Source organism: Chaetodon trifascialis, chromosome 15 (genome assembly GCF_039877785.1).
Source record: "Chaetodon trifascialis isolate fChaTrf1 chromosome 15, fChaTrf1.hap1, whole genome shotgun sequence".
In the NCBI taxonomy this organism is placed as follows: domain Eukaryota; kingdom Metazoa; phylum Chordata; class Actinopteri; order Chaetodontiformes; family Chaetodontidae; genus Chaetodon; species Chaetodon trifascialis.
In genome coordinates, this window is record NC_092070.1 from 7,627,038 (window position 1) to 7,647,781 (window position 20,744).

At 44.4% G+C, this 20,744-nt stretch overlaps 1 protein-coding gene across 1 annotated transcript; it reads left to right on the forward strand.

Annotated features, from left to right (window-relative positions):
* The first annotated feature begins 12,602 nt into the window (after positions 1-12,602).
* Positions 12,603-14,386, forward strand: junbb (JunB proto-oncogene, AP-1 transcription factor subunit b). The gene has a single exon (XM_070981875.1). It carries the CDS (start codon positions 12,912-12,914, stop codon positions 13,896-13,898), a length of 987 nt encoding a protein of 328 aa, XP_070837976.1. The 5' UTR covers positions 12,603-12,911; the 3' UTR covers positions 13,899-14,386.
* The last annotated feature ends 6,358 nt before the right edge of the window (positions 14,387-20,744 follow it).

Sequence of the window (20,744 nt, forward strand, 5' to 3'; positions counted from 1 at the left end):
GCTAGTCTTCAAGTTTGTTCCCAACCTTTTGCGTATTGAAGTCACAAAGTCAGTTGTAAAACCTAAAACATGGAAGTTTCTGAGGATAATCTGCTTATTTTCAAAGAAAAATGTGAAGTCCCTGCAGTAGATATTGTTAACATTTGGTGAAAAAAACCATCTAAATTATAGCACCAGAAACATGCCAGATATAAAATACACCCACAAAAATACAACACCTCAGTTGTGATAAACTGGTAGGAGTTGGAAAGGCTGACCTTTGGAAAATGAGACGTTAATAATCTGTACAGCTGTGGGTCCTTTGATGGCAGTGGTGAACGCTGGAAGCCTATCACAGGCACAATCGGTTCACACATTGGCATTTACGTTTGTCATTTGTCATCTGCATCTTCCACTGAAGTAAATAACAGACACAGACAGGAATACACACAAATATGCACAACCACAGGATGCGATCAGAATTCGAACATCCTCTCTGCCCGCTCAACATCCTGTGTGAAAACCCTGCTACCACAGGAAGTCGTGTCTGTAAGGAAGGACATGGGGTTAGCTGCAACATGAGTACACCACAGTGTGCTGAGCCGAATGAAGAAATGACGCAAATATTGCAATCAATACTAATAGAGTTTAGGTTCAATACAACTTCCTCCTCGCTGCCATATGCAAGCTGGGAGTTGAAAAGTGCCTGACAGGCATGAGATAACATCCTTTCATTAGACACTCATCCAGCTGATCCAGTGTACCAACCTGTGTGAAGAAAGAGTCAGTGCTAATGTGATTAGGCTTGATGCTGCAGATGATGTGCCTCGGGATATTGTTCTGCTCTCTGATCCTTCCTAATTGATACATGGATGTGGGTGGATGGCGAAGGTTAGCTAGCAAGGGTAGAGGGAGGAACATGAAGAAGGGGGGTTTATATATCCAGAAAAGAGGGTAGAAGAGGCACCTGCTGGGTCCACATGGCTTTGAATGGCCCAGTTTAAGTGGCTACACTCACGCACGCATCAGTCTGAAGCGCTGCCCCTGCTGTGAGCAAATGTAGTTGCGAGCACATGGTGCCTCTGATCAAGGCTATTGGCAAGGTGGTTTGTGTTATGTGGGAGGTGGACCAGAGATGGTGGGCTGGGTTTTTTAATCTTTTTTTTTTTTTTTTTTTTTTTGAGGGAGATGATGCACAGGTGCATGTTGTAAAGAAGGGTTTGGGGTGAAACGGGGATAGAGAAGAGAGAAGGGAGTGAGTACACAGAGAAGCTGGGAGGGAAAAACAACACAGCAAACAACAGGAAGGGGAGCACAGATAGATGCCAGCGCCATTTATTTTTACAATGCACATGGCAACTATGGGATGGTTAAAATTAGTGAAAGACTGTGCTGATGGTTTAAGGTTACACAGCTAAAACACTTGGTTATACCTGCAATAACTTATTTTTTTGGCAAGCAAGCATATTATCACCCTTTAAGTTGGTGAACTTGTTAGTCACAAGCTCCCGCAGCAGATATAGAACAACATTAGCATTCATTTTGAGTCATGTTTCTGGCCAGCTGGTCAATACCAGTCTAATATTCACTCTCCTTTAAGCTCTGTTTTGGTCTCAGCCAACTCCTGAGGAGGACTCCTTAGAGCTTTTTCTATGAGAACAGCTTCCCGCTACAGGCCAAAACTCCAATAAGAGCAGTGAGAGTGAGAGCGAGAGCAGGATGTAAAACCAAAACAATGAGCTAAAAGATGATAACTTTCTGAGGGGAACTGCAGGTACAGGTGATACTTCTCTGTGGGTTCGTTACTTCAGACAACCCCTGTTGCATACAAATAGTCACGTGATCCATTGTTAATATAGAAATGTAATATTAACAGTGTCCCCCCCGAGCTTTATTACCATAGTTGCTATATTTAACATACTATTGACTCCAGGTGTCTGTCTGTCCTCATACTCCTCTGGTTAGCTTAAGTTCCACTCAGGTGTGACCGTAGGGTGAAGATAAGTCCTGACCGTAACAATCACCCTGCACACAGTAGTGGTACCATGTTTTCATTTTGCCCCCTTAGAAAGTCTGTGTGCCACTGATGAAATCTTTAGTGTTGTGGTTGCCCTGTTTCTGTGCCACACTTGTCTACCTGTGAAGTATTTCTCTTTAGATTTTCTATATGCATTCAAATAAGTGCCAATGTCGGAAATTGTCGGAAAGCATCACTTATATTCCAATAAATATACCTTCACAGCACCACTACCACTACAGCAATTTATGCGGGCTTATAAAATTATTAATGGGTTAAATGTCATGTAGAGAGTTCTCAGTATTAGTTGATATAGAAAATCATTGTTAATACCTTCTCAACTGCACTGAGATGCTGTCTTTAGTCATATGAGCATTATTAAATAACAACTGCTACAGCGTACAGCATGTGTGAGTGCATGTACTGTATGCGTGTGTGTGACGGGGAGTGGGGCAGATGGGAACAGACAGCCACTGAGTGTGTATGCGTGTTTTAGACCTACTCAGCAGAGAGAAACATCTGGGTGCAGATCCACCTGCATGCAATCATCTGCACACCACATCTGCGCTTATCTGTCAGTAAGCACAAAGAAACCAATCTTTTCATCCAACACCACACTCAGATGCCAAAATTACTTTTCCATTTAAATTCCGAACCGCCATACACATGCCCATATATTCAGGATCAGATGTCAGAAGTGTTTGTGAATCACAGATTTTGAATGCTCATGGTCTTGGCAGAGGTTGCAGCCAGATAACATGAAATGAAAGTTGGAAACACACACACACACACACACACACACACACACACACACACACACACACACACACACACACACAAACAGTTGGAGCAGCCCTCAGTGTGAGTAAGTACAAAGGCTGAGCTGAGAAGTCAGTTATCAAGTGCTTGTGGTAGGTTAAAAACGAATCAACTAAGTGCGCAGATGCCGGCCAAGCCTGCACTTGAAGTTTCTTCTACATCTGACACCGAAACTCATTTCCCTCTCTGCTGTCGTGGGGCGTTGCAGCGTTTCAAACAGATGAACGGAGATACTCTCTAACAGTCACTTGCACCGCATCGTCGTCTCAGAACGTCAATGGGATGAGAGTACAACTCTCGTTATTACTCACAACAGAAGAGAAAGTTGACGGCTCCCTACAGCTGCTTAGTTTCAGGGGGGAATCTTCAGAGTGAGAAGCAAGAATACTGCTCGCTTGTAAAATGTTCAATAAAATGAGAGGATTTTGGATGCAAGTGCAGTTGGAGTTGGTGATTAACGTTAACCTCTCAAGAAGGGACCTAGAAATAGAGTAAATTAAGATTATTCCCCCCTCTCTGTGAATTATTTAATCACTTCGTATCTATAGGGGGTCTAGTAAGTGATGAAATGAGCCACTGAAATTGAGTATCTATGAGTGAGAGTTAGAGAGTGAAGGAGTGAACATCTACCGCAGCACACACACCAGCAGTGTGCCTGCGTGTGTGTGTGTTGTGCAGGTTGTGGGGCCGCTCTTTGTGCATATGCAGTGTGAGGAGAGTGCTGGGGGGAGACCACCTACACTTCCACCTGCTCTGCCTTTTAGAGGGGCCTCTTCAATCACCAGGCTGGGGTCATTATGGATGCGAGCCTCTAGCCGTCGGGCATTGTTTAGCTATTTCTGTCCTCGCGCTTTACTGTGAAACGCCGAGCAAGAGCCCCATTAAAAGCTGCGCTTCAAATCATGAGCAGCCACGACAGGAAACATCGGGTCCCGACTCTCCTGTTTCTCATGTGGAATGAAATAAAATCCCGCCCAGTGCCAGGCAACATCTGACTTATAGGCTCCTTAAGATTAACTAACAAATGTATTTGATTATTTTTTGTCATAACCAGGACAGAATGCACAAACTTCTGCACGGCTGCAGAAAAACAAACTTCTCTTTATTATGGAGGTAGATATGAGGACACCTCTGACTTTGTCCAGACTGGCACCGTGATGAGTAATGACAAAGCAGTGAACTGTTTGACAGGCACTGTGAAGATGACTAAGTCCAAACTTTCAGAGTGAGATATGGAGGGGAAGATGTTGTTTGTTCTCGACTTCAGGGAAAACTATTTGAAGGCTGCTGATGCGACTTAAGCTTTTTCCTGTTTTGGTAGCTCTGTGAAGCTGGTTCACTTACAATCAACCACCTTTTATTACTTGAAAGGGTTTAGTTTATGCAAGATGAGAAATGAATGTGTTACACATTATTGTAAGATTAAAGGAATAGTTTGACATTTGGGAAATTGTGTATATTTGTTTTCTTGCAGTGAGTTGGATGAGAAGACTGATACATCTCACATAATCCGCCTACCAGCACCAAAAAAAAGCTCACAAATGAACAAGTTAAGTCTTGTTCGTTCAATCAGTGCAAAACACAAAGTGTAAGAATGATAGATTTTATGGGGGATTATCTGCCAGGTTGACTGTTTCCAGCTGATCTAAGGTAGCGGTAGCTTCATATTTACTGTGCAGACATGGAGAGTGATATTAGTCTTCTCATGTAACTCTCAGCAAGAAAGCAAATAAGTTTAAGTTAATTTCTTAGTGTTTTCTTAAAGCTGTCACAGCCTCAAATCTTCACAGTTTCAGCCAGGTACCTTCTCTCGTAAACAACTTTGCTATGCAAACAATTAAACAGTGATTTGTGACCAAACGAGACTCTTTAATTGCCCATGGAGTCTATATTTGGAGCAGAGCTTCCTAAATGCACTACTTAAGGTAAACTACATTAAATGTGAGGTAATTAGTGTGCCACATAACAGACCACAAACTGCTAATTGAGCTGCCTGTGGCTGTCTCTGCTTGCCTCCACCCAACAGAACCTGCAGACTGCTCGTAATAGCAACCTCGGCATCTATTCTGCACGAGATCACCGTCCGAGAGCAGAGCGCACAAACAGTAATTGTCAGCTGAGGTGTGATACAAAAACATGTCTGATAGCAGGCTGAGCTGAGGCACGGGGCACTATGCGGTGTGTGTGTTTGTCTGTTCGGTTCAAGCTGTGCATGAGGTGGTGCACCAGCAAAAGTGCATTTACATATGTGAGTAAGACCGTGACTGTGAGCGAGAGCGGAGTGCAGTGTCTGTGTTTGTGTGAGTGGATGAAATATGTGGGTGTTTGTGGGGGAGTTGGATGATTTTTACAGGCACTGATTCACTCGAGGGCGTCCGTGTCCAGGCTTGTTTAAGACGTTCTGGGTCCCGGGCGTCGGGAACGGCGCTCAGTTACAGGATCACGCAAAGGCTCCCTGAGGCTTAACAGGAGTTGCCGACGCAGACAAAGTCAGAAAATCTGTGGTCTTTTATGTTGACAAAAAAAACTTGCATGTGAGTGTTTGCCCCCAGAAACTGCTGGCACTGCACCTTTTCTCTGAACTACCCCTAACCTGAGAAAATCCCAGTGGATCACGCCGACACAAGTAAAAGCACATGTGTGTGATATGACTGATTGTTTTGCTGTTTGTTTATGTTACTTGATGAGGTCTTAAGGCGTGCGTGTGTGACTTGAAACTTACTCACTCTGCCGTCATTGACTCAAAATCTGCACCTCTTCGTCGACCAGTGACGTCATCCCCATCAAGGTCATGACCCCTCCATCATTCCTCTCCCCCCTAAAGGGATTCCCTGGTCTGGCTTTACCTACAGCATGACGTCCTGGGGTCTGATACTGCAAAGTACTCGCTGTACTTATTTGGACTCTGGCTAGGGGGGAAACCAGGAAGTGGACCAGACACTGAGGATGAGACTCAACACAGACAAGAAACAACCGCTGACAGGCAAAGAGGAAAGGGGTGTTTTGCAGAATATATGCGATTGTTCACACAGACAGACTTCTGATAACGATTTTGTCGCTAATCGAAGAAATGTGGGCTGCAACGAGAGCAGAGATGATGGAGCAGCTGCTGTCAAGTCTGCCAAAAAGGGAAAAACTGCTCGGGTTAATGATTTACATGATACTAAAAACCCCTGATTGTGAGCTCCACAGAGGCTGACATGGCAATACTCTGGAGGCATTTTGTTTTAACAAAAGCCAAAGCCATGTTTTGACCATGTGGCAGATAAAGAACCAAGAGGAAACACACACACACACACACACACACACACACACACACACACACACACACACACACACACATAGCGGAGCGGCTGCGGCTGTGTGACTGAGCCAAACCATAACTGAGAGGAACCACTCAAAGGAAATCTCAAAGTAGCTTGGCAGGCAGCGCTGGGATCAAATGTGTGTAGACTGGTGCAGAAAGAGGAATTCATGCAGGTTTTTTCTTTTTAATCTGCCACTTCAAGACCGTGCGGATAAAATGTCAGCTACCTCAAATCCCTGCCTCTCTTTGCCCCCCTCCCCTGAAACACACACACACACACACACGCTGAGGACAGATCTGGAGTCAATTGTTCTCTCGTGCCACAACACCCTAACCCCCTCTGTTACGCTAAAGGTCCTCTTGTGCCACAGGCTCCCTGGCTTTTAACTTATGACCCCGAATTGGACAAGATCATTAAGTGCACATTCTGCATTCATTATCGTGATTACACGTTCCTGCGCTGCAGACTAATAAACAGATAAAGAGGAGGCAGGAGGAGGGTGGGACAGACGACGGAGCAGAACAGGGTTGAATGGAGCCATGGGACACAGCCAAACATGCTGACCTCTGGCGCTAACATCAGTGACCCACACTTCTGACTGACTAACAGTTTTTCTATCGCTTCTCCCCTCTTGCTCTCTGCAGAACATAACCCACTGCCAGCTCCGGTCAGCTACCTGACTCACAGCTCCCAAAGGGCAGTTTCAGGTTCACTGAGCAGGATGGACATGGGACCTTGAAGAGGAGATCTCAGAGTCCCTTCAGTTAGCCAGGCCTGGACAGCACTGCGTGTGAGACCATGCGGCTGCCCAGCAGGCTTTTTATCCCCCCCCCCTTTATCATAAAGAAGTGAGCAAGAGGTTGTGACAAGGGTGATGCACACAGGGGTCACAAGTCTTCCAGGGACATAAGAGACAAGTTGTCCTTTTTTTGACTCCAAAATGATCAAAGGATTTGACTTTGCTGGGAGACAGCAAAAATGAAAAATACTTTGGTGTCATCAAGGATTTCATGGCACATAACAGTTAAGAGCAAAGATTAACGATTTAAAAACTTCAGTGACATGTAATGTAGGATGAGGCTCCCAGAGGATGTACAGCTTTTGCACCACAGCTCATTTGGATCTCACTGTTTGTGCATGTCCTCAGTACACTGCCACGGGCATGGGCGTAGGCGCAGTGTTTTTCCCTCCAACTATCTCCTCACATAAGAACAGCAAGATCTTTTTTTAATGTGCTTTGGCAGCGTTTCTTACATGTGTACATCACTGAGCCTTATATACCAGTTTATGTCCATCACTCTGATATATGTCTGCTGTTAATCCTGACGTTCATCATTCCAGTCCAGCAATTTGTTATGTTAATAAATCCTATTTAGAAAAAAAAAAAAAAAAAAAAGTCTAAAGCCATGCTAGCGGCTCTGTTGGCTGTACTCAGGGGGAGTGGTGCTCAAGCTTCTGACAGAAATATATTATTTTCAGATATTGGGGGAAGGTAAAGCAGTTTTCTTCTAATATAAGAAGAAATTATTTTTTTACAGTCCCTAACTTGCTGATGGTCACATCTTAGTTTAGTGTGTTAGCATGCTAACATTTGCTAATTAGCACTAAACCAAGGTACTGCTATGGCTGATAGGATCATTGTAAGTCTTGCAGGTATTTAGTTATAAACCAAAGTGTTTGGCACATAGAAGTTTTGACCTGATTATGGCACCAGATGAAATGATGAGACGTCATCCTGAGGGACATGAGAATACACCAAATTTCACGAGAATCCATTACTAAAACCCACAAATGTGAACCCCATGGTGGCAGTAGATGAAAAGTCAGGGGATCACCAAAGTGAATATTGTATAGTGGGGACCATGACTGTCTGCATAAACCTTTATGGCAATCCATCTGCTGGTTGTGTAGATCTTTAATTCTTGACCAAAGCAGTAGACTGACTGACCAACAGTTGACTGACATTGTCATGTGTAGCTAAAAATAAGTCGTAGACACACTCATCAAAGTAACAGTCAAATCTCATCAAGCACGACTTCTTCTTTAACTATATTTTATCTTTTTTTTTTTTTTTTTTTATAAAAGGCCCCTGTACAGTTAGGGCATGGGCCTTTTGTTGCAAACACAGGCAATTTCAGTTCCTCTATTAAGGCAGATTGCAAGATCTCAGAAACGCTCTTTATCGATGCTGCCATGCAACATTAGATGCACTGATGCATGTCAGGCTTGAGTCAATCAGCCATCCTTGATTAAAAAGCTCATGAACTTAAGCCTTCAAATCAGTGGCACACAAATGTTAAATGAAATCTAAGCTGTCAGTACCATCAGCAGGCTGAGTGCTAATGGATCAACATCGTCTGTTTAGGAATAATAGAGCGGAGAGGAGGAAAACACCATCAGGCCATCATGTGATGTTGACGAGGATGATAATGATGATGATGATGGATCCCTCTATTAATAGACCTGGCAATAAACTGACCACAGTCACAAAGGAGAACAACAACGCTATGGATGAGAGGCCCCATTATGTCCGAATGAAGGAGTCAGCCACTCTGTCAAGAGGCCACTTTACAAACAAACCTCATTTGACTGAGCATGTCTTTCTCTTTCCCCTTGCCCACCCACTCTCCCTGCGCTAACCCGCGACTCCTTTCTGCTGAGTGGGTGTTTGGAGGAGTTGTGAAGGTCAGGGCAAAGACTCTGAAGTGAGGAGCGAACGTGGAGCTTTGACCTCTGATTGGCCCCTGGCAGCCCTAGCTGCTGTGAGTCACAGAGACGGAGCCGTCGTGCCATCCAAAAGGGGCCCAGCGCTGCGGAGAAGCAGACGACAAGTAGGCTGCTGCCCGGCTCTGACAAAAGGAGAGTTGTGCAGAGGTGGCGAAGCACAATGGGACGGTTTGAGAGGAGGAGGTGAGGAGAGCTCAATCCCCACCATAAGCACCTTATTGTGAAAGCCTGCTTTGTTAAAACACAGAATGTATAGTATGAAGAAATTAAGGGGATTTCCCTGTATGTAGGAATTGTGCGATGGAAGAGGAAAAAGATGTAGTTTGTTAAAAAAATATACTTAATTTCTTTCACACACATCATAAACCGTTTCCTGCTTGCTCTGGGAATAAAGATCATTTGATTGATTTATTATTGGGGTCACAAAAGAGCCTCTTTAATGACAAGGAAACACATTTTTATTATCAGTGGAGATGTGGGACACTTAAAAATATGTCCACTTGTCTTATCGCCTCCCCTTCTGGAGATGTTCACGTTATGGTCAAAAATAATTTCTGCACTGATGAGTACTTCACCCTAAGTGATATACGTGCTTGTTCACACATACACACGCACGCGCAGACACACACACGTTGCTTAATCTTACGGTAAACAGCTTCCTCCCACCCTCAGGCCTTGCCTTTCCCAAACTCACCCAGGAACAAGAGCAGGTAACACTCGGTTGGTTCTGGCACTCATCCACATGATCCCGATTGTCAAAAGCGAGTAAGTTGCCAAGCAGCTCGTCCTGCCCTGGAACTCTTTGAAAGTTTGCCCAAAAAATATGCATAAAAAAACAACATCAACACAAAATCCTGAAGCACTTTTGGGTGATAAGTAGTACTAGAAAAAAAAGCAGAACTCAGAGGAAGGAATTTCTGTACTTGAGCACATCGAACAACTCTAAATCTAAACAGACTAAACAGAGATGTGACTAATCAAGATATGACTAAGATGTCGGGCACATTTTTTTTTTTTTTTGTTTTTTAGCAAAAGCTGAAACCTGATAACTGAAGTGTTCGACTAATCACCACATGTCGTTGTTTAGAGCTGAATCCGCCCAAAATTCGCAGCACTGCTGTTAATAATTGATGGGGTGATTAACAGAGATTGTTCAGGACAAAAACAATATCGCATATTAATCTGTAACACATCGTACATCTGTCTCAGCTTTCACACATTTCTCTCTCCCACTGGCTGGGTTACATGAGTGTTTTTGACTAACATTTGGCAGGATGGCACGGTGCCACCTCACGAGTGTTCCCGTAAACACTCACCACTCTGGACCCTATACTGTTGTGCTTTGCCAAAACGTCACTGGGACTGTGGTCAACCTCTACCGCAACGCTGAATAAAACTTAGACCCAAGCAGCGCAGAGCAGAGCAGGGCAGCAGCAGAAACCGGCAGCTGCACAGAGAATAGAATTTATAAGGGAGGTGGCAAAGTGGAGGCATAACACTGCCAGGAACTGTTGTTTTCCTCTGTTTATTCATATTCCCATGGATACTGACAAAAAGGCATAGAATTAAAATAGTCGCTCCGAATGCCAGAGAATTACCTGAGATGAGGCCATTATGATCAGGCATGGAGACCCTTAAAGTGGTGATTTCAGACTTTCCAAGTCATGCCAAGAAGATTGGAATCCAATTGCTTTCTGTGACATTTTAAAAAGATGTTGAGTAACTTCTGTCCTAACAGGCGTGCTCCCTTTAGGCCTAAACATGATAACAGGGTCTGTCGGAGCAAATATCTTTGCATGTGCCTTTCCAACAAGTACATGTTGTTACAGGGTAGTTGTGACTGTTCGCTGCCAAAGGGAAAACCTGTTGAAAGCTCGATCCAGCCCTTCTCTCCGGCATGGGTCGGATATGCTGGCTGATATTCTGTGGATGAGAATGGCAAAGGTTAAATAATCAAAGGTGTTTTGAAATATTCAAATATGGGGATATTTTTGTTTAACTTGGCAGTTTGGTGGGGTTTTTTATTTTGTTATCTAGACCACTGATTCCCAAACAGTGCACCATTTGGTATGCAGAAAGCTCAAATAATTACCCAGCCAAACAGAGAAAGAGCTGACTAAACGTACTGACAATTCAAGAATGTGACAATATTATCCTATCAATATCCATAGATGATTAACATATACAGTCATTTATATCTATTATTGTATAATTAACAGTGTTAATTATCCTCCAGTTTATAATCCATACATAAGAACACATTTAGAACATGACAATGTTGATGAAAGGGTCCTTGAACTCACCTCACAGAGCTGTGGGGGAGGTTAGGATCCACTGATCAGACTGATCCTCTGCCTGTTTCTATATTTTATTATTCAGTCATATGACATGTACGCTGGCCTTGTCTCCATCTGCAAACAAAACATTTGTTATTGATGTGTTTCCTGGCATAAACGACTGCTGAGCACGATCAGAGATTCATCCTTCAGGTGCAGCCGGAGGACTGAGCGCCTGCCGAGGCAGAGCATCCCACCTGACTTGTTTTGTCTGTGCAGGGATAAGGCGCGCATTGGTGGAGGCATTTGTGTTCGTGTGGGCGTTGGAAGACTTACAAACACGAGACAAAGGTTCGCTTCTCCACATCTGAAACAGGTGCATTATTGAGGAATCACATTTCCTCTCTCTCTCTCTGTGCTCTTAGACAGCAAACCACAGCGCTTCTACCTGTAGAGCAAAACCAAATGAAAGGTAAGGCATTGTAGATCAAAAGGCTTAATTACTGAACATGAATTTTCCTGCTGGAGATAATTGACTGGGTTTGGCTCGTGTTGGACAAAGTTTCCTCTATTTCCCAGTCATGATCAAAGCAGGGTTCCTTCAGGCACCGTGCCCAACATCAGCAGTACCTCACAAACCTGTCAGGATACTTAAGTGTTTGCTCTGGTCAGTGTTCTGCTTCAGTGGTGTGTGTCACTGATGTGTCACTAAACACAGAGGCGATCGGTTTTGAAAGCATATATCAATAAGATGACTTAGGCTGTTTCTAAACCGTTTGTCCTGGTCAGTCAACACACACAGGAGCTCACTGCTCCTCCCTGCTGAGACACAAAGTCCTTAACTAAATAGCTCCTGGATGGGGTTTATACAGGACCAGGACTGCTGCTGGAATGAGGCCCGTTGGGCGTGGCTTCCCGGTTCTCCTGGAGAGGAACTGGCACGTCATCGTGACCATATAAGGCCTCAGGACTTCCTCCACAGCGTGGATCATAATAAACAGTAGTGCGGTGTTTCACACCTATGGGCAATAATTCATATCTAATGGATCCAGCATCTGGTTGTAGATGATCTAATAAGTATTTGACGTGATCAATTAGATCAACTCAAGCAAAGAATGGCGCATTTATTTTACAATGTAACAACACGGATGAATGAATTACGAGCACTGATGTAATCTAACAGATTAATCTCACCTCTTCGCTTATACAACAACCACTGATTCAGCCTTTAAACGCGCAAAAAGCCTTGTAAATAGAGCGGGCGCTTCTATTTCTGACAGCGCTCTCCGCTGCCGTCTCTCCGCTGTGCGCTGTCTTGCCTACAGGCTTGTTTACAGTCGCCTCTTCCCGGCATTAGCGTCACTTGACGTCGCACTCGCTGGGGGCGGACACCGAGCCGTCCGACCAATCAGAATGCTGCACTGCATGTGTCTCCATGCCTATATAAAATGGCACGTACCGACCCGTGCTGAACACACCTCAACAAGAACCGAGAGCAGCACATCAAATAATAGGAATTCCGACTTGTAACTTTTCCTTCACAGGACAGCGAAGAGAAAAGCGATCGGACCCTGGAAAAGAGTTTTTAGCTGCTGGCACTGAGCTGCACACAGTTTTTGTTGGACTTTGGACTCTCACTCTTTCTCTTTTTGGAGTGATTTTTAAATTTCATTGTGATTTTGGACTGTTGAGAGACACGACGGGTGCATGCTCTCTGCTGACACTGACATTTGTTGATTATCCACAGACTGTGTTAGCTGGTAAGCTTACTTTTCCTACGACTTTATGTCTACAAAGATGGAACAGCCTTTTTATCATGACGACTCTTTTCTGTCGGCTTACGGCCACTCAGATGCAGCAATGCACGACTACAAACTGCTAAAGCAGAATATGAATTTGAACTTGACAGAGCCCTATCGCAACCTGAAATCCCAGCTGAGAGCCGAGACAGACCTTTACCAAGGGGGGCAGCAAGACGTGGGGTCCCTGAAGCTCGCGTCTCCAGAGCTTGAGAGGCTCATCATCCAAAACAGTAACGGTGTGATCACCACTCCCACCCCAGGCCAGTACTTCTACAACCGTGGCATCACCGATGAGCAGGAGGGCTTCGCTGAGGGGTTTGTGAAAGCCCTGGACGAGCTGCACAAGATGAACCAGATGCCCCCTCCGAACGTGTCCATCGGAGCCGGTGGAGTTACGACGTGTTCGGCGGCGGCCTCTAGCGTCTTCGGCTCCGCCTTGCAGCCCGAGCCTCCCATCTACACAACACTGAACGCTTACTGCCCGAACACAAGCCTCTCTTCCGCATCCAGCTACCCCACAGCCACTATCAGCTACCTGCCGCCGCACCAGCAGAGCCACCCGCAGACCTCGACGCACGGCACGCACCCGTTCCAGCACACTCTCCCCGGGTCCGGGCTCCATCCGCAGCGGCTCGTCGCTCTGAAAGAGGAGCCTCAGACCGTGCCTGACCTCCTCAGCAGCGACGGCTCGCCTCCAATGTCCCCGATCGACTTGGAGACCCAGGAGAGGATCAAAGCGGAGCGCAAGAGGCTGAGGAACCGACTGGCGGCCACCAAATGCCGGAGGCGCAAGCTGGAGCGCATCGCCCGGCTGGAAGAGAAGGTGAAATGTTTGAAGACCGACAACCAGGGGCTCTCCAACACGGCATCAGTGCTGCGGGATCAAGTCGCCCAGCTCAAACAGAAGGTCCTGACACACGTGAGCAGCGGCTGTCAGCTGATGCTCACCAGCAAGCTGGAGGAATTTTAAACAGCAGAGACTACTAACTGACTGAAAAGTAATAACACTGGAGTCATGTTCTGCATGCGCAGCACTGGGATACCGGCGGGTGTGCTGTCAGCATCGACAGCCACACAAGGCCGAGGGCTATGTGTAGAGAACTCTTAAGGCTATTTAGGGTGAAAAGACTGATTGAAATGGTACTTCCGGATGCTGGACATCGCTCAAAAGACCATTCAACCCTTGACACCAGGGCAGCATCCAGACTGAGCAGACACTGAGCAGCACAATGGGCACAGGCCCAGAAGTTGGGTTTACTAATGGTAGAAAATGGGAATGATTATTGTATACTTTGTACTTTTTGCAACTGATATTGTCATGCAATGCTGCGTTTCTTCATTGTGTAAATTATTTTGGTTGTCCGGTTGATCCAGACAAACTAATGATGTCCAATGTTTACACTGTCTTTTTTATTTGTGATGTGTATTTAAGTAAAGTGTCTTAAAATGGAACACAAACTCTGGACTTGGGTGTTTGTTTGATGTTTATTAATATCTATTCAGACGGTAGAGTCGAAAACATGCCACGCATATAAACAGCAGGAAAGAGTGGGGAGGATACAGAGGTTTCACTCTAACCATACTGTAACAGTTACAGTTACTATCGCTCCTAGCGAGGAGCCCTTATACAAGCACATTCTGGTTTCGGCGTTTTTACGCACGGAGCGTAACGTGCGTACGTAGGCCTTTCCTAATTACGCACGGGCTTATCCATATACGGGCATGTTGGTGAATACTTCGTCACATGGGAGGATTTCTGGGAACCCCCGCCCAGGTATTGCAAACCGGTTTCATCTCCGTCCCTCCTTCTATTGTATCGATAAGGCCTGAGCGCGGCATGAGGGTGGCGGAATTTCCTTTGTCTTATTATTGAACTTTAGATTAACTTGTCACGCCAGTGGAGTAAAGTTCATCCTTGTTATCGGGTAGATGCTTAGAGGTTGTAACTTAACGTCAATACAACAGGAAGTAGATGAAAACCTCAGTAATGTGACACTTAAAACAAGTTTCTCCATCATTAAACACGACCTGTATTGGACTGAGTTATTATAAATGCATCCACATTAAACCACGATCACATTCTTAAACCCATTCGGGGAGCAACATGTCGGTGACACTCGCGCGTGAAAGCCGCGACGACGCACTTGAGGTGTCAGTGTAATTGTAAGATTGCACAGGAGGGGAAGTGATAGTGGCTTCAGGAATGTCGGGGGCGTCTCAAGATGCCACGCCGCTTGGCAGAGCAGTGGGTGAGAGTGGGCGAGCGGGAGCATCTGTGTGGATGGATGGAGATGTGCGCGCTGCCAAGGACAACATTCCGGTGGGACGCATCAGAGGCCAAATATGTGCCGCACCAGGGTCTCAAAGGAGTGGATATAGCGGGGAAAGTCCCGCATTAAGTATATGTGAGTGAGTCATTGGTCCATTAGCCAGGGGTCGCTAAACGTTTTCATGGGCCCCAGATGCGCAAAACAATAACGATAATGATAGTATGAGGAGCGGAGGTGATGGAGGGGAGGATAATTGCTCATCGTGCTGACTTAGGGGACCATTTTGGAGCTTAAACAGGAAAATCCGGCAAGCCAAAAAGAAAGAGGTTGTTATAAATTTCAGCACTTTTGTGAGAAGTTCTGTACAAGTTGGTCGGAGGGGGATTTCTGTCCCGTAAAAGCAGCCTGTGACGTAGAAGTAAACAAGGCAGCCGGTCTGGACTGAAAGACTCTCTCTCTCTTTCTCTCTCTCAGCAGTCACGAAAACCACTTCAAAAGAGCCTAGGAGCAAGGGCTGCGGTTTTGAGCGTACTCTCACCTCAAGCTGTTTTGGAGAGGAAGGTTTTACCCTGTTTTCATCTGACACGTATTTAAATAGCCTAATTTCCATCAATAACAACTCCCCTATTTTCTTTTTTCTGCCATGGCCGTGGAAACAGAACCAGGCACGCCCACGCAAGTTCCCCTTTCCTGTGACTTTTTATCTAGAAACCTAGATTTCAGGGGATGTACTTGTTTTGAGATCAGTGCCTCGTTTTTTGACAGTTTCAAACATCTCTGATGAGAATCGGTGACAGTGTCACGCGCTGTGGATGAGAAGAAGCAAAATGTTTCATTTTCCATCAAATATTCATGAATATGTATGAAGCGTCATGAAAGTCAAAACCAACAACATCTCTCCTGCCCTCACACGCATCGCCCAGCTCTTTCATTTACGGCTAGCTGGAGCCCAGCTCCTACTCAGAGGACTGTTTTTAAATATCACTGCAGTGTTTGAGCCTCCGTTTACGCACACAGCGAGCCTACATATTATAATGCGCACACACAGTCCAAAAACAAGCCAATTGAAGGCATGCTGGCTCTCCACACGCCTCGGCCCACAACCCACACCGAGTGTCTGTGGGAACATCTGTGATGCGAACGGTGACGTATGAAGAGGTCTGGGTGGGTTTGATTTTCCTCTCCACGAGCCCCCTTCCCCTCCCACAGACACGCAGGCCCGTCTCTCTCACTCATTCTCTCCCTCTCTCCGCTCTTCTGTTATCTTCTCGAGAACCATGAATATTCCTCCCACCTTGCCATCTGAGGTTCTTACAGAAGTCGGATCACAAGTTGCATCACTAGTTTTAGACGGCTAATGGAGAGCTGGTTTGGGAAGGGGATGGTTTTTTCATGAGACCTAGTTTTAAGGAAAGTTTGGAGCAGTCTTAAAAAACCCATCTGGCGCATAGAAATGTCCACATTCAGTTCTTTATATTTGGGCCTGTGTAATATGTGTTTTGACTTTGAACCTTTATTAAACTATCACAAGTGGAGAGCCTGTAACGATTACAGTAATAGGAGTTTCTTCGTCATTAAACTTGATAAAAGATTAATTAAAAATCTGTTTCATGCACCAACTGTTCCCGTCACAATGCTGCCAGTGACACTATGTTTCAGGTCATCACAGAGGTCATTCATCTGGCTGAGAAAGCTTTGACGTACTGAACGTTGTGACTAAATACACAAGAAACAGAGAGCTGGCTTGCTGACAGCATTCACTGAAATATGGTCACATTGCAGTATATGGCGGTGTATTAATACTACAGCCGAGCAGTGGCCCTGAAAGCAGGTCACGTCATACATACAATACCGAAAAAGACAGCCGGTGAATCGCTGTGTGGTTCGGAGGGTTTCGGCGGGCGCACATCTCCATCTAGCGGAAAAAGACTGCAACTGCATCACTCAAACAGCAGAGATTTAGAACCAATTTTAGCTGTCCTACTTTCAGAGACTCCCTTCGTTGTGATCACGATGACATACTAAGAAACAATCGATCAATTAGTAGCGAGTACATTTGGTTACTAAATGAAGACACGTGTGTTGAGGACATACACTGAATTCCTTGATCCATTCTCATTGGTCAAATATTAGACTTGATATTGGCCTGCAGGTATGTGGTTATGTATTTGTTTTTCACATATAACCTGGGTTTTGAGTGAACAGCTCAGTCAGTGCAGTGTAGGTGCACACTGTCATTGTGTTATCCTCATTGTAGTTTGACGGGATAATTAAAGTTCCAACTATTTCTCCTATTGATTGAAAGTTAAACATTCACATTGGACGCTGTACAATCTTTACCTAAGTATGGGTTTACTGTGGAGAGATGGGATAATGTGCTTTGCCAGCTGTTTATTGTCATCCTGAATACATCCTGAGAGAACACATTCACGTTTCATTTTTATAGATGTAAACCTGCCTGTCTGCACAGCTTCTAGGATTACAATACAGTATGCGGTTAGTTTCAGTCAGGGACTGAGTGAAAGTTATCAGGTTCGTCTCTGCTGATGGGAAGGTAGGATGATTTTCTGACTTTTTTTTCTCACTACAGATTTATATATTTCTTTATTTTTCATTGTAAAGCTAGCAAGCAAACAAACAGAGAGAAAAGGCTTAAACACAAAGTGTTAGAGGTTTTCAGGTTGGGGTATCTTGAAGTCTTCATGCTTTCTCTCTTTCAGTTTTATGGTGATTTGCTGATTCTGTAATAATATTTTAGACATTGGGGTTTATTGCATTGCAGATTTTCAGATTTGCAGAAGTCAAGGGACGGTTCAAAATTAAATATTCATGATGCTGTGAGGGTCTCACTTTTAAAAGAAGCAAAACATAAGGCTGAACCACCTCCCCTGCCTTAGTAATTTTCAGACAGTCCCTAAAGTGCTGAGATGTAGTTTCCACACTGTATTGTATATATAGTATTGTATGAACTGCATTGTCCCATTAGCCGTCCATAAGAATGTTTCCTCTTTGATGTGAGGGTAATCCAGAGACTGAGGACGTGAATGAAACCTGACACAGACACACAGAGGCGCCGTTAGTCACCACTCAGACGTTCTGTGTGTGGAAGGATGAGTGAGTGAGTGAAAGGGAGAGAGCAGAGCACAGACACACAGTCTTCTGGACTTTGAAGGTCAGACTTTGGCCTTGCACAAAAAATGAAAAAGATGACCTGAATTCATTTGGGTTCTAGTTTGTTTCAAACTTTGGCCTTGTCACAATTTGTCCTATCACAGAAGCACTCACATATTCGCAGTCATCAGCTTAAATGTGTGTGTGTGTGTGTGTGTGTGTGTGTGTGTGTGTGTGTGTGTGTGTGTGTGTGTGTGTGTGTGTGTGTGTGTGTGTGTGTGTGTGTGTGTGTGTGGACTTGTGCGGGTGCAGAACGACACTCACTGATGACCCTCTCTGTTATTTGCTGTGATGATGACTTTCATAGAGGACACATTATTAGCTAGCATCATCAAGTACCACCAGTTCACTACAGAAATAGCTGCAGTGGATTCAAACACACACACACACACACACACACACACACACACACACACACACACACACACACACACACACACACACACACACACACACACACACACACAGCCTCATTGTCTGTCCTTTCAACAGAAAAATGTCAAGTGGTGTGTGGCATTATCAACATGACGCACAGCTTGTGCTCACTACTTTCACCTGCAGAGGGCACACACTGTTCCACTGAGAAACATCTCCAAGACCATTTATATCTAAAATCCATGTATTAGTCACTTTTAATGAGATTAAAACGCACCACATTGTGAAGACAACCTAGATATCATTGGTTAATCTATGCATTATTCATGGGACATGGTTTATGGGGGGGTCTATTTGCTGGATTCAGATGATGTAGTCTTGCTGTCAGTTCAATTGCTGCAAAGCTGAAACTCCAGAAGGACCTAAATCCTTCCAAGGCCAAAAGGCATTTTAAAAGTGGCCTGGATAATAAAATCAGACTTTGACAGTGTTAAAATAAATTGTCCTGATACTTATTTAAATATTAGACTATTTGAATTTCTCCCTCAAAGCAATAGTTAGGAAAAGGCAAGACTGAGTGACAGCTGTCGGGAGGGTTGTCATGCTGTATCAGTAAATTGGGGGCTCAGAGTGATGAGAAGACATTGCAAAGACACTCTCTGCTCCCATAATCAGAGGCGGAGGCCATGTTTGGGGACGCCAACACTGCAGTGAAATGTTTCTCTGCAGTGCTCAGCCTGGGGTGGTATTTGGGGTTGCTGGGTTTGATTTAATTCATCTTGAGCAAGAAGACTGTCAAATACTTTTATATTGAGCTAAAACAAAGCTTTTCTTAGTGCATGAAGACTGGACATTTGGAAATATAAATGGCTGTATACAAGAGAGTTTTATTTTAGTGCAGCCATCAGTGGAGAGAGCCCAGAGTGGGAGTGTTGAAGTTTCTGATGCATGGTGTAGAGACACTGTACTTAGCTCTGCACAGTAGGCGTTTTGGGATTTGAAAAAAAGGATTACAGTACAAGGCAACTCCTTTGCAAAATCCACCTTCGGAAATCTTCTCTGTGTGACAAAAGTTGAATTTACAAAAGTGAATTTCCAAACTCCAAAAATAAAAGTAATATGATTAAAATATATCCACATAATTGTGTTGGAGAGGAAATAAACAGCCAAGAAGGTTTAGGTCTACAGACTGGTGTGATGATCCTCAGAAAACAACAGTAACTGAGTCAGTTTTTACCACATATTGCAATCTTTATATCCAGTGGTTTTCGAACTTTATCTGTCATGACGCCCCTCAAAAGCAGAAAAAAGGTTAATGTCCCCGCACCACACATTTTCTATTAATCATTAGCAACTGCAACAAATAAAGATGGATCCTAGTTGAATTCTGGTGAAATGAAGGTCAGCAAGCTCTTTTTTCCTTTTTCATTACAAAATCATACTGATTAGTTTCACTCCATATTTCCCCTGGTCATCTGTGCCCCCACCTGCAGTGGCTCTATGCACCCACAGGGGGGCCCTGCCCCTGAGTTTGACAACCACTGACATAGTCTATGGTTGAAATTGATTGTGTGTGAAAACATGTTAGCCAGTAAGCACAGAAGAAGAATTAGATAGCCAAGGGTGGCCTGATGAATAAATGTCTGAAAATTCAAACTGAACCAAACCAAACTCAACATTGATAATTAAATTCTAGGAAAAAAAACATGTTGTAACCACGTTGGCTTTTGTACAGTTGGGAAAGTTAAATGAAAATCATCTTATAATCTATTTGAATGAACATTCGCTGTTGACTTGAACTCATCTGATAGGGCTGTGAGGGTATGTTAGATACAAAAGTTTGGAAAACAGTTGTTACACTATGTTCTCTTCCTGACTTAGATATGCAAATAGAAACATCAGGATGAATCTGGTTGAATGTGTCACTGTTTTGGGGACTTGCAGATGAAAAAGAGCTTGAGCTGCAAAGTGCAGCTGGAAGAACTGTAACAGGCTCAGGA

Coding starts and splice junctions, on each gene's coding strand:
- junbb (XM_070981875.1), top strand. CDS start 12,912: ATGTCTACAAAGATGGAACAGCCTTTTTATCATGACGACTCTTTTCTG.